This window comes from Pezoporus wallicus, unplaced genomic scaffold (genome assembly GCF_028554395.1).
Source record: "Pezoporus wallicus isolate ANWC-B61680 ecotype Strahan unplaced genomic scaffold, APGP_CSIRO_Pwel_v1 contig_3181, whole genome shotgun sequence".
Classification (NCBI taxonomy): domain Eukaryota; kingdom Metazoa; phylum Chordata; class Aves; order Psittaciformes; family Psittacidae; genus Pezoporus; species Pezoporus wallicus.
Window position 1 is genome coordinate 3,185,234 of NW_026641700.1, and position 13,414 is coordinate 3,198,647.

The window sequence follows — 13,414 nt, forward strand, 5'->3', positions numbered from 1 at the left end:
TGATGGGGTGGGGGGGGTTCCTCTTGCTTGTTTCTCTTCTTTTTCTTTTCTTTTTTTTTGGGGGGGTGTGATTTATTTGGGAATTTTTGAATCATTAAAACAATTCTGAACCTTGGAGTAGCAATTAATTTAGTTTAAAGATTTACTAGATATGCCTGGCTAATGTAATGAGGCATAAAGTGATTTTAAAAATAAAAAAAAAGACAAGGAATACATTACAGAGAAGATAATAGAAATTAGGAAGGTTGAGATTTGCATGGAAGGAACCCCCCCAGCAACGCTGCATGGCAGTTGCAGGTTTGGCACACGGGGGTGTGCAACGATGTGCAGCAGTGTGCACGGTTGTGCAGCTGTGTATATAGAGGTGCGTGCAGCAGTATGTGGTGGTGTGCAAGGTTGTGCAGTGGTGTGCAGGGTTGTGCAGCTGTATACAGCAGTGTGCAGGGGTGTGTGCAGTGGTAGATAGTGGTGCACAGGGTAAAAAAAACGGCGTACAGCAGGGTGCAGCAGCATGCAGGGTTGTGCAGTGATGCGCAGCAGTGTGTACAGCAGCATGCAGGGGTGTGTGCCGTGGCATGCAGCAGCATGCAGGGTTGTGCAGCAGTGTACAATAGTGTGCAGCAGTGTCCACTGGTGTGCAGCGGTGCCCAGCAGTGTGCAGGGGTGGGCGGCAGTGTACAGTGCTGTGCAGTGGCGTGTGGAGCTGTGCAGTGGTGTGCAGTGGTGTGCAGCAGTGTCCAGCGGCGTGTAGGGCTGTGCAGCGCCTTACAGCAGTACGCAGTGGTGTGCGGTGGTGTGCGGTGGTGTCCAGCGAGCGGTGTGTGGTGCCGTCACTGTGCCCGCGGCAGCCCCTCTCTGCGTACTGCCCCCGTGCTACCGCCAGGGGGCGCCGCAGCATCGCACCGCGCTGCGCGGCGGCGACCGGAGGGACTCGGAGCGGGGCCGGGCGGGTGTCTGTGATCAGACAAGGGCGCAGCGGGGACCCCCGCGCCCGCCTGCCTCTGTGTTAGAGCGGGCAGGCGGCGGCTCCCCCTGCGCTGAGCCTCACGGGGCGGGCAGCCGCGCTGCCCTGGGGTAGCGGGACGCAAAGGGGCTCATAGAGCGAGAGGAGGGGGGTTCCGCCCCACGCTGTGGAGCGTTTGACGGGTTACTGCAACGCCTTAGGTGCCCGAGCGCCAGGGCGAGCTTTGAGCCCTCGTCCGTGAAGCGCTGTTGGTGTTGATGATGGGGTTAGGTGAAACTGCGAGGCTGCGTCCCAGATACATTAATTACACGGAACATGCGGTTGCTGCAGTTCACCTGCGTTCTCATTCTGGTGGTGCAGTCTGTGGCTAAGCAGAGCAGATGTGCGGGATGTTCTCTCAGCCTGCTGGTGGTGGGGGATATGTATTTCAAGGACAAGGAAAGGGAAACACTGCGAGAGGAGAGAATCACAGGATCGCAGAATGGTTTGGGTTAGAAGGGACCTTAGAAATCATCTAGTTTCAACCGCGCTACCACAGGCAGGGACACCTTCCACTAGACCAGGTTGCTCGAAGCCCCATCCAGCCTGGCTTTGAACTCTGCCAGGGATGGCGCAGCCACAACTGCTTTGGGCAACCTGTTCAGGTAAAGAATTTCTTCCTGATATCTAATCTAAATCTGCTGTAAAGTAAAAACCACTAGTTCCTCAAGTTCCCTATTAGAGCTAAAGAACTTTTTAAAAAGCATTCCATGAAGTGGGCAGAAGTATTTTTTATTCTGCATCAGTAGCCACTAGCTTTTTTGACCTTGCTTCCAAATCCCTGTTACCCACAGCTCCTCTGGTTCACCAGGTTTTGGACCTGACTTGCATTCATTGCCTCATGCAGTTTAGCAAGGTGAATTGAATTTAATGTGTTAAGCCATCAGACATCAGCTGTGGTATTCAAGATCCAAAATGTTCCATCCTGTGTAAATGTTAATGGTATTCTGCAGTTTGCATTTATGGACGTATTACATGGGACTTTCTTCCTTTTTTTGGCAGGTGACATTGGTGACGGAAGAAGAACAAGAATGATTACATATCCGTAACTCCCAGCAGCATGTCAGGTAATCATATTTAATAAGAGCATCTATGCAATATTTCTTGCTTTGCCAGAGTGATTATATTAAATGTTTACTGCAAAATACTGCTTTAACAAGTTCTGAATGCACAGACACTGGGAGTTGAAGTCTTTTGTCTACCCAGAGCATAGAGATGTGGGGCACATAGTAATCTTCCCCAGCATTTTTCAGCTGAAACTCTCATTCTGCTTGGTTTTCCTTCAGAAATAAAGTTGTGTTTTGTTCTAAAGACACATTCCAACTTCAACATTTCTGCTGAAACTGACAGTGGAGTGACAGTTTCTGCTGAGTACATTAGTCCAACTTACTTTGTGAAGTAGACACATTTACTGAGGTTCAAAATGAGACAGTCAAATTCATTTTACATAGATTACCAAGTAATCTTCAGATAATAATTGACAAGATCCAGAGTTGAAATTACTGTTAACCACTTTAAGTCCACTTAACCGCTTTATCTCTGCCAGATGCAAAGGACTTGAAGGCTATACATGAATTAACTGTGTCAGAAAACCCATATATTCTAATCCCAGAACAGGGTGTCTAAAAAGATGTAATTATTACATGGAGATCATATAGAAAGCCAGTAGAACTTCAGACTTCCAAAATTTCTTTTAGTATTCCTCAAATTGCATAAGAGAAGAAAATGTTCTGCTGATGCTGTTTCTCAATGCATATTTCAAGAGCCAAATGACATAAATGGAATCTTTTAAAAGCCTGTTTGTAAAATGCAGCATGTGAAACACAGCGAAGGTCATAACAAAAAAGACTGAATTTCTGGCGTTATGCTCAAGGAACAGTTTAGTTTTGCTGACTGGGCAGATCAAATATCCTTTCTTTTCCCCTAGAAAGCTCCCATCCTTTTGTATTGACCAGCAAGGCATAACAGCTGCATTTACCAACAAAGCTGGTCCTAGATATAAGGTAGAGAGTAAAATTCATGAGGAGAAACAGCATTATTTAAATGCATTCTTTCATAGTAAAATGTATTATTTGATAATATGCGAAGATGTGTCATTTGACTTCTGGTTTTATGGGGCTTTTGCTGTCCATTGAAGTGAAGGTTATGCACAGATGAATAGAAAGTGGAGGCAGAGGGCATTGAGGCTTTTTGCAAAATGAAGTGGAATATCTGACCCTCACTTGGTGTGTCAGGCTCTGTGTTAGCATCACTGTCACATGAGGATCAGGAAGGTGTTAGTATCCTTAGGCCACATTACCAGTGCCCACTAGAGTGTTTTTGCATTCTTCTGCAGGCATTCTAGACATGATAATTCCATTTAACAAATACCTGGTTTGGAATAAATTTAGAGCATTGACATGTAACTCAGTCTTTCCAGCTTTCTATTCTGCTTTCTTCTGTCTCATGTTAAACTGTGTTTTTTGACCTTTAGCTACAGGGCTTCAGGGAGCAATTAGTAGCTTGTGCTGTGTAATGGCAAATGATGGGGGAGGAAATGCAGTGTATCCACTTTATCCTGACCTTATCTGTTTGGGTGTAGCTTCCTATGGAGGGGGCTTTTATGGGTAATTCCCACTAGTGATTTAACCAGACCTGTCTGTCTGGACTTCTCCCTGGCAGGGCAGCTAAGCTGAGTGAAACAAAAAGCCCAATTGGAAGGGCTACATTTTTCTTCCTTCTTCTTTAATGAAAAGGAAAAAAAAAAAAAAAAAGAAGTGGGCAGAATAAATATGTGCAAAGAAAATAATCACCAGGCTGAAAAAAAGAGGTTCATTGCAGAGGATGACTGTTGGTACAGCTGTAGATGTCCAGCACTTTTCACTATGAACAGTTTATGTTTTCTGTTTCTCATTATCGGATTGAAATTCCCTGCATGAGTGTGAATGTGAAAAGAAGCATGGATGAAATAAAAATCTTTCAAGCTCTTTAAAAGCCGCCATCTACAGCCAGACAGGAGTCCTTTCCTAACGAATGAAAATGAAAATGAAAGCTTATATTCTGTTACTGAGTCACTGGAATATGAAAGCAGAATCTAATCCAAAACCAAACCAGTTGCCTAAAATAATAGGCTGTATTATTCTGACTTTTTGATAGATAATTTCTCTGCCCGTATGTTACATTTCTGCTGCAGTAAAAATTTTCCCCTTGTAGGCACTGCCCAAAAGCCTCCAGTTATTGGTTCAGTCTAGAGTTTTTCTGACAGGAGATTGTAGAATTTGGCCTTAGGTAGTAAAGCTGGGCTTTACTACATTTTGCAGTTGCCATAGGAAAAATATTTTGAGTATTTTGACATCTCAGCTTTAAAACCACCTACTGGTGTGATTATTCTATGGCACACGTTCTGTAATTGTGTGTGCTTATGGCTTTTAATAGAGTTCAAGTTTTCCAAAACTATTTTGGGTTACTTCAAAGTTACAGGTAACATGGAAGGATGTCAGAGGTGTAGAAGCCATTAGTTAAAAGTGAATAAAATAAAAAGTAAACAGCTAAATGAATGCATCCGGTACAATTTTTGAATGCAAAAAGATAAAGGCAAATATTGGGTTAATGAAGTCCAAACTACTCTTCTTTTTTCTTCATATGCATTCAAATTAGAGTTCACCCATCAATAGAGTTAACGAACACCTAACAGTGGGCACTTCCTGACATTAGAAGCTGACAAATAAAAAGCTGGACCTGCAGGTTTTGTAAACACTGTCAGTGTTTTTGTCAGTTTCTGTCAGTGTATTTTTGCAGCTGCTAGTTCTGAGTGTCAGAAGTTGCCTAACCAGTTTTATGTACACATGTATGTTACATATTTTACGCACCAGTTTATGTACACATAACCAGTTTTATGTACACATAACTCAGATGATGACCAAACATTGAGATAAAGGGATGCTTCTGGAGAGGGAGAGCTGGGCATAATGCTGCTTGCAGTTGAGTACTAAGTCTGACAGACACATTCTGTTCTCATAAACTGAAGCTGGGTACCTCGCTAAACAGAATAGTTTTGAGTGATTACATACCTAAATGTAACAAAGCAAATCTGAAAGTTCAACTTTCCTGTTTTGAAACCTAATTTTTTGTAGAAGTTCATTTTCTTTCCTGATGAAAGCTGGAGCAGATCTGATGCTTTAAGTAAAAACATCAAAAATGTGTTTAGGGAATGTAAGTAAAATATGTTTGTTTGGTTGGTTTTTTTAAACAGAAACAAGTGGAAAATGACTGATTGGATGCTTCCTCCATAGTTAAAAACAGCTTCACAGCTGGCACTAGCAATTACCACAGGGTAATACCTGGGGAAAAAAAGTTATAAGTATTTTAAAAATTAGTACTATCTTAGCAATAACTACAAGTCTTTCTGCCATATATTTGTACAATAGAATAGAAAAAAATTAAAAGTTGGAAACGATTATTTTCTAATAGAGAAGATAGTACTTTCAAATAAGTAAGTATGTAACATAGTTCATTAAAAAATCCTTGCTGCTTAAATACTATTGTGGAGCTTCTGGTTTTAGCATCACTGTTCACTGGCAATAATCATTATTCACTGGCAATAATCTACCACTGAAGGCTGCCTTCTGTACATTTTCTCCCAAAATGCAGGACAAGTTCTGAGACAGATTTTTGTCTTAATTTACTGGAGTGAGAACTGAAGAAGGAATTCAAGCATGGGTTCTAAACACCAGAAAATAGTATTTGTAGAAAGCAGTAAAATCTCATTAGTTTCATCTTCATGGCTGATGAAGATTGACTTTAAAGAATGCCATAGCAGTGTCAGTGAAGTCTGCAGCAAGTGATTTCAATAAGGCCAGGATTTTACTCTGCTTTTACTTGGAGTTTCATAATTGACTCCGACATTGTGCTTCTGCTCTCAAATATTCACACTGTTCTGTTTGGTAATGACTGTAAAGTTAGATCAAGATAGGAATTACAATAAAATTAAGTGCTTACATTAGGGAATGTAAATGTCATAAATGCATATTTTCAGTAAGTAGGATTTAATATGCAGCATTTCTTGTAACAGGTCACTCATTGGAAAAGCAGTGTCTCTAAGGGTGTTGCATGTAGTTTCCAAGAACTGGTAAAAGTGATAGGATAGGAAAGGTACCACCTTTTCTTCATGAGTCTTTTCACTATATTGCTCGTTACCTTGTAAACTTGATATTAATTGAGATGGAAGATAGTTTATTGTGTAACATCAGCTGAGAAATTATTTGTCCTAAATGTGATCTTCCTAGGGTAATTTAATTTGACATATGTCACTGTCTGACACTTCTTGTCTGCCAGACCATGATAAAATCTGAGTAACTCAAGTGTATTATTTCTTTTAAGTAAAGGACTTTCTAGAAGGACAATAAATACTTTATTATGAGGTTTTGTTATGCCAGGATTCATCAGCTTTGTAATGAGCTTTTGGGGATTTTCAAAAGGTTAACAAGATTTATATTGTGGGATGTTTTTGCATGAAGCTATGAATCACTCCATGATGGCTCTTATTACTTAGAAGCGTATTTTTAAATATGCAGTTAAAAATATCACACTTGGTAAGTTCTAGTTTACAGATATTCTGGTTTAATTTTAACTTTTTTGTTTTAAACTTTGATGTTTTTAAAAAGTGCTTTCAGAAAGTCCTATATAACGCAAGTTTCAAGAGGCAAGGAGTCTGTATAATATTTGTAACTTTCTAATTTTTTATGCAATTCTTTAGTAATGCATTGGGGTTTTCTTTCCCATCATGGGGAGAAAAGGCTCTAAAGAGTGTATTTTTCTGTAGGATAAACATGAAGACCTTTACGTCTGTGTGCTCCTAAAGGTGCTTAAGTTTGACATTTACAGTTCATGGATACCCGCTACATTTTCCAGCGAGGGTACACACATTTGAAACTAACCAAGCCAAAAGATCTGGTTAGATTTCACAAGGAGCAGAGAAAACAAACACTTTTTTTTTACATCTGCAACATCTGCTAGCCATTTTCTGAAGCATGTTTCAGCATGTTAGTGCTGAGATTTTTTCTTTTCTATTTTTTTTATCAATAATCCATCAGTGTCCTGCCTGTAGGAGTTTTATTTTAACCAGAGGTGCTTCTTTTTGTTAACTCATCTGCCTGAATTTTATTTCTGATGGGAGTGGACTGTAGTGTTTGAGATTATGAGTATGGTTATAAGACTGTGCATCACTGTTTCACTGCTGCCATCAGTCAAGAGGAGTGTAAGTGTTGTCAGTATCAGACACAAAGGGGCAAAACTCTTTTAAAACAGTTAATGAAAAAAAAAACAACAAAATGTCCCTGTGTTTTAATAAGTCTTCTCCAATAGCCTTATAAAACATTTTCCTTTGCTGTGCTTGCCACAGGAGTTGCAGCCTGACATTTTATGGTCTTCGTATGCCTGACCGCAGACTGCTCAGTTCAGTTCTTCTGATGACTGTATTGCAGAGCAACGAACTTACAATACTTGTCCTTCATATACAGTCCTACATGTAGAGAGCACTGTATTTTTTTTGTGCCAAAATACAAAGCTGTCAATGAACAACAGGAAAGCTGCTATCTAGTCTGGCATTTTCTAGTTAATTTCGTATAAATTAAGTATCTTTTATATTCCCTAAATGCATTTCTGATTATGTTCTTTAAAAGCATCAGATTTGCTACAGCACTTATCATAAAAGAAGATAAATGTTTATGGAAATGTTTAGAGGTTGCAGAACAGGGAGGCCAGACTTTCAGATCTTCTTTGTTCTGTATGTGATCATGTGCTCTGGAAACTGTTCAGGCCTGTACCAAGCTTCAGTTTAAAGAATTCTTACATCCCAGTTTCTGTGTCTTTCTGAAGAAGCCTTTGACTCCATTATTTGAGCAAATTTTATTTGTTTATTGGTTTTTGTATTTCACAAATATATCTGTCAAGATTCCTAGTTTTACTACCTGCTTTTCTACCTGGCCATTCCTCAAACTTCAGTCCTTGAACAGGAGGTGTTATTTCAAGATACTGGGTAGCTCTTAAGCTAAAAACTGAAATATCTTGAACTGTTTCATCATCTTGAAAAAACAAAGAGCTTCAATTATGTGCAGGTATCCCCAGGATTTGCTGTTAGTAAATGGTGGCCAAATATACCATCCATTCCACAATGGAGAGGGGTGGAAGGGTCTAATGTGTGACTGAGGGAAGACCATGTGAGGTGATTTGAAAGCTCACAGCAAAAGCAGTACTCAGAATCGGGATTTTACAAAATGGTGGTAGTGATTTGAAGTGATTTGTGGAAGTAATCTGTGTGTTTTCCCAAGTGGTTTCAATGTAACTTACATGTTTTAATGATCTATTTTATGGTGTTTTGATCCTTAATCTGGAAGTGTCCTCTCACTTTTATTTGAGCACATTCTCAGCATTTAAAGAATTACATAACACAATATGAAAAGATAAAAATCCATTAACGTTCCCGTATTCACAAAAGCAGTAGACGGCAAAATGAGTCCTGGAGAGGTGGATTGCTCTCTGTTGAGTATCAAATTAATCTTGGTTTAAAGCAAACAGGAGGAGGTTGTTCTGCATATTAGAGACTAATACTGGAACTCCTTGCCAAGGAGTGGTGTGAATGCAAGAAGTGTACACAGGAGGAGACCGAGCTGCACTTCAAAAAGAGATCCTTTGGGTATTACTACAGTTTAGGTAGGCTACAGGGGCTCAGGCAATCCCTCGGGCTGACAAATAGCTGGGGATTGGGAGATTATTGGTAGGAACTCATTCATATGTGTTGTCTTTGCTCTTACTCTTGTCTGGGTACCTGCTTATGGCTCCTGCTGGAGAATAGAAACCAGACAAGCATTGGGGTTTGAACATAGCTGCAGTGCTCAGGTATACCTTGTTCTCAGAAAAACTCCCACGTTGTACAGAAGTATGAGAGGGTCAGTTGCATTTAGCATCTGTGTGACTGTCTGGTTAACATCACCTATCTAGTTCCATTCTGTAACCCAGTATCTTCTGTGGTGATCTTACTGGGAGCTGTCATCACTCATTTCTTCCAGTATTTTCCTGGCATCTGTAGCTGTCACAAGATTCCATAGTTGGGTATGCAACTCGTGTTCATTTCTCTAAGGCAAGGTTTTCAGATAGCTCTTTACATACCAAAACCCAGAACCATTTTCTTCTCTGTGCTCAGAACTTACCTCTGGTTGCCTTACAGATGAGCTGTCATGTTTTTCTGGATATTCTTTTCCTCCAATTAATCTTATGTTTAGAAATTTGAGCATAATGTCAAAGCCAGGTTCTTGATGAGATAATTATATGTCTGGTATTACTTTAATAGTTAATAGAAATTCAGCATGTTTTTAAAAAGCAATTACACTTGTTCACATTGAGGCGCTCATTAAGATACCTGGTGACAAGAACAAGGATAAAGCTATTACACTGTGTATTACAAGTTTCTTAATGTTACCTTTTCTTACACCTTAAAAACTCTTTAAAAAGTTTACTATAATATCTGGAAAATCTTCTTTTGTGATGATTTAATCTTTGTCCAAAAGATTGGAAATACTGAAATTTAGTTTATAATGAAAGACATATTCTAAAATGTAGCATCTAAATATTTTATAATATTACCACTGTTAAAGTAAGTAACAGTACAACAGTCTTGGATTAAATACTCCTGGCTATGTTTTTCTCCACAAGTATACACATAAACGTATACCTGTAAAATACTGGAACAACCTAGTGGTTTCAGTAGACATCACTAGTCCCACTTGCAGAGTCCCTTTCTCTCATTGTACAATTTTTCTTACAGTCCCTGTCATTTTTACATTTTATAATTTAGGAAACAAACCACATGTTCTCAAAGGTTTTATTTATCACATTACACAGATGAAGGGTTTGCATATTTAGGAAGAAGAACCTGGCTGGTCTGTATTAGCTGTGCTCCATCCTGCTTGTTCAAGGATCACATGAACCCAGTTTAAAAGTTGAGAAACTCTGTTGTGAAGTGTTTCCAGTTTTCATAAGGAAGAATGAGAATAAAATGCTATGGTGTTATTTGGAAGAAAAAGGAAGAAAGGGAGAGGAGAAGGGAGAAGAGGACAAGGAGAGGAGAAGCAAAGTAAATAAAATGCTGTAAACTGACTGCAACGTTAATGAAATGTTAGTTTCAGTATTAACAGAACAGTTACCATTCTCAGCACAAACACATATAAAAACTTTACATGCTTTTACTTATAGTTACTTTGTGTGCTTTAAAATGCTTGTACAAAACACAAATCAGGTTTTAATTTTGCTGGGGAGACATCCTTTAATTGTAGCTTGCTTGTTTTTTCTTAAGTCATGAAGAAAAATTGTCTAGTGTTATTGGACTGGGTCCATACAAAGCTAGGCTGCTTGATCAACCTACTGTGCACCCCTCAGTCCTAATCCTGATTACATTTGCCTTAGCTGATCTCTCTGAAGCCAACCCACTTCAGTGTCCTTAGATGCTCACATACTTAAATGTTTAAAGAAAACCCCCGTAAAGTGCTGTTGCCCTTGCTTCTGTGTTTTCAGTAAACTCCAAGTATGAGTAGAGGCAAAACTTATATATAAAGTTTTGCAATCAAGTATGTTAATGACAATTCAGAGACTGCTAATACATTCACCTACTGCTGCTGTTTTGATCAGCTAGGAGTTAAAATTCATATAGGCTGTGAGCAGTTTGGCAATGTTAAATTACTTTTGAACTGTTGACTGCTCAGATGCCAGCTATTGCTATGATGTGCTGCTTTTATATCTGTGAAATTACTTGATGATTCCTTTACTTATGTTGACAAAAAGAGCTCTAGGCCGTTCTTATTAGTCCTCTTTACTCTGAAAAAAGGCCTGTGGTTTTAGTCGTGATTCATCCCAGTAGGCTGTACTGCTTTCTGCCTTTATTATGGCTATTTTAGCAATAGCTGGAGGGAGAGAGAGATGCTTCTCTTACAATTAGGGAGCTAAGACAAAATTATGTTATCATCCTTTATCAAGGGGTTGGGTTTGACAAACCAAGAGCAGATGTAGGAGATTTAAACTGCATTCTCTGCTGGGGGGGGGGGGGGGGCAGGAAAGGAAGAAGAAAGGGTTCGAAAAATTCAGGCAAGATATTTCAGACAAAATGAGTAGAACAAATAATTTAGTCCTGTGGTGAAACTGTAATTTAACATTTTAATAAGCTGAATGGTAATTTAGCACATACGTATCTGCTGGGCCACAGTATAGGAAGTCTTAGAAAAGGAGAGAAAATATGAGAGCCTTCAGTGGTAGTTCCTTACAACTTAACCCTCATCTAGCAAAATTTAAATGTGAAGTGTCGCTGGTGACTGAAGGGTATTTGTGAAATAAGGTGGAAGCTTGTAAAATTAAGTAAACAGTATCTAACACAGGAGTCAAAATAATGGAGCAAATTTTAGAGGGAACTAAAAGAAAAATGGTACAGATGCTTGATGTTGGCTTAGCCTTTGTAAACTCTGCCTGAGCAAATTCCAAATGATGGAAGCTGTAATAGAATCAGTTTCTTCTCATAGTTTAAATGAATCCAAATCATATTTTGAAATCCTACAAACGCTGGCAAATGCAGAAATTGGAAAATACGGTTTTAACTCTGTTTTTTAAGTTAAGGAGGGCTTTAGATTTCCTCGCTAAAGTTAAAAATCTGTAAGCCTTATGTGACATCCTGTCTGAATCCTTGGGGAACAAAATTTTTACCATTGCAGTGAGTGAATGTGTTTTAATTAAACAACAACATCAAGAATTGTGTGGGGCCAGTGGTCTGCTTAAGGAATCAACAAAGCATAGAAATATCTATTTAGGATTGAATTACAGAAATGCCTTTATTTTATTTCTTCTGTATCTGTTGTACATGCCTGACTCTCACATTTACATAATGATTATCCATGCAGGGAGATAACTAGAATATGATGGAAGATGAGAGAGAGTAGCCTTGTACTGAAGGGTATGTTATCTAAGGTTATACAGAGACTGGTGGAAGAGAGAGAGGGTTATAGTGCACAGTTTCTCTCCCTGCCAAGAAGAATGAAATGGCCCGGTCTGGTTCAGATCTTAGAGGGGAGTTCTGTGCAGCTCCCGGAGTGTCTTACCAGAACAATCCAGTCTCTCCTTCTGAGATTAAATTTCTTATGAAATCTAGAAGATACAAAAGTGTCCAATTTATGGAAAAAAAAAAGTTCTATATTCTGTTCTATTTTAAAAAATTGCCTGGTATTTTCTGGGTTACTTTCCCTTTTCTATTTTAAATCTGATTATCCTCCTACAAGTGATAGTGTCTTGTCATATTACCTGCATTTAAGAGTTAGTTTTTAATTTAAAGTTTTTAAAAATCAAGTCTTTACTAGGAGCAGATAAAGCCAGAAGTAGGTAGGTGCAAATTCTGTAGTTAATTTACCTGCCCTGTGCATTGAAGTCTGAGATGCCAGGTACTTTCTCATACAAATTCACGTGCTTAATGTCCAGCTGAGATACAGTGGTATCTCCAACTGAGATACAGCTGAGTTAGAAGGAAAGGACCCTTAACTTCAAATCTCAGGTGCGCTTACACTCCCACCAGAAAAAAAAAAGCTATGCATTTACATTTAAAATCAGACATTGAGAAAAACTATATATACTATCAGGGATTAACATAGGACAACAGTATTTAATACCGTATTTAAGTCTGCTAGATATGGTCTATATTGGCAGTGTTCCACTTAAGAGTACTCAAGATAAAACTTTCAGGAACAGCAATAGCATGATGCATCTGGTAACTGAAATCCAAAGTTATTTACTATTATGTATGCAGATTTCTATAGTGAGTGAAGTACATGTAAAATTAACTCTTAGATCCCTTAACATAGCAGAATCTTACTATGATTAAAACCACAGTGGATGTCAGTCATCACATGTCTGGAATTTGATATTTTCTATGTGAAAGTTAGAAGACTATTTTGTATTTTTAGTTTTGACACACATAATGTGTAAGAAATAATTGGTTTAAATGCGGAATATCATCTCTGATGTTTCATTTTTATAGAATTTAGTTTTGCAACCCAAAAATAGAAAATGGGCTATATTTAGTCCTACAGATTTATCAGCCAGTGATATCTCATTTTCTGTATCAAAGAATAAATAGATTTACTTAATCATTATGATGAATGAGATCAAATCATGCAGCTTTAATATCGTTCATTATTTACCATGGACCCAAGAGTCCATGCTTCTGTGATAAAATTAGTGTCTCTGATACTCCACTGTGACCACAACTGGAGAAAGGCAGTAGGTAGCAAAAGCGGAACTGCTAAGCATGCCCACATAAGAATGTCACACTTAGGTAACAGAGTGTCCCTCAGGTCAGCCTACGATAAGAGCAAAGTCAAACAAGGCTGAATCCTTGATGTTTTG

At 38.9% G+C, this 13,414-nt stretch overlaps 1 protein-coding gene across 10 annotated transcripts in view; it reads left to right on the forward strand.

The window, feature by feature from the left end:
- Window positions 1-13,414, forward strand: part of THRB (thyroid hormone receptor beta) — a 168,056-nt gene that overhangs the window by 121,661 nt on the left and 32,981 nt on the right. For all 10 annotated transcript variants that reach the window (XM_057424848.1, XM_057424856.1, XM_057424855.1 and 7 more), the window contains one exon: window positions 2,006-2,070. In XM_057424848.1, coding sequence (XP_057280831.1) covers window positions 2,064-2,070 — 7 coding nt within the window. In that variant the 5' untranslated portion in view covers window positions 2,006-2,063. The remainder of the gene's footprint in view (window positions 1-2,005; window positions 2,071-13,414) is intronic.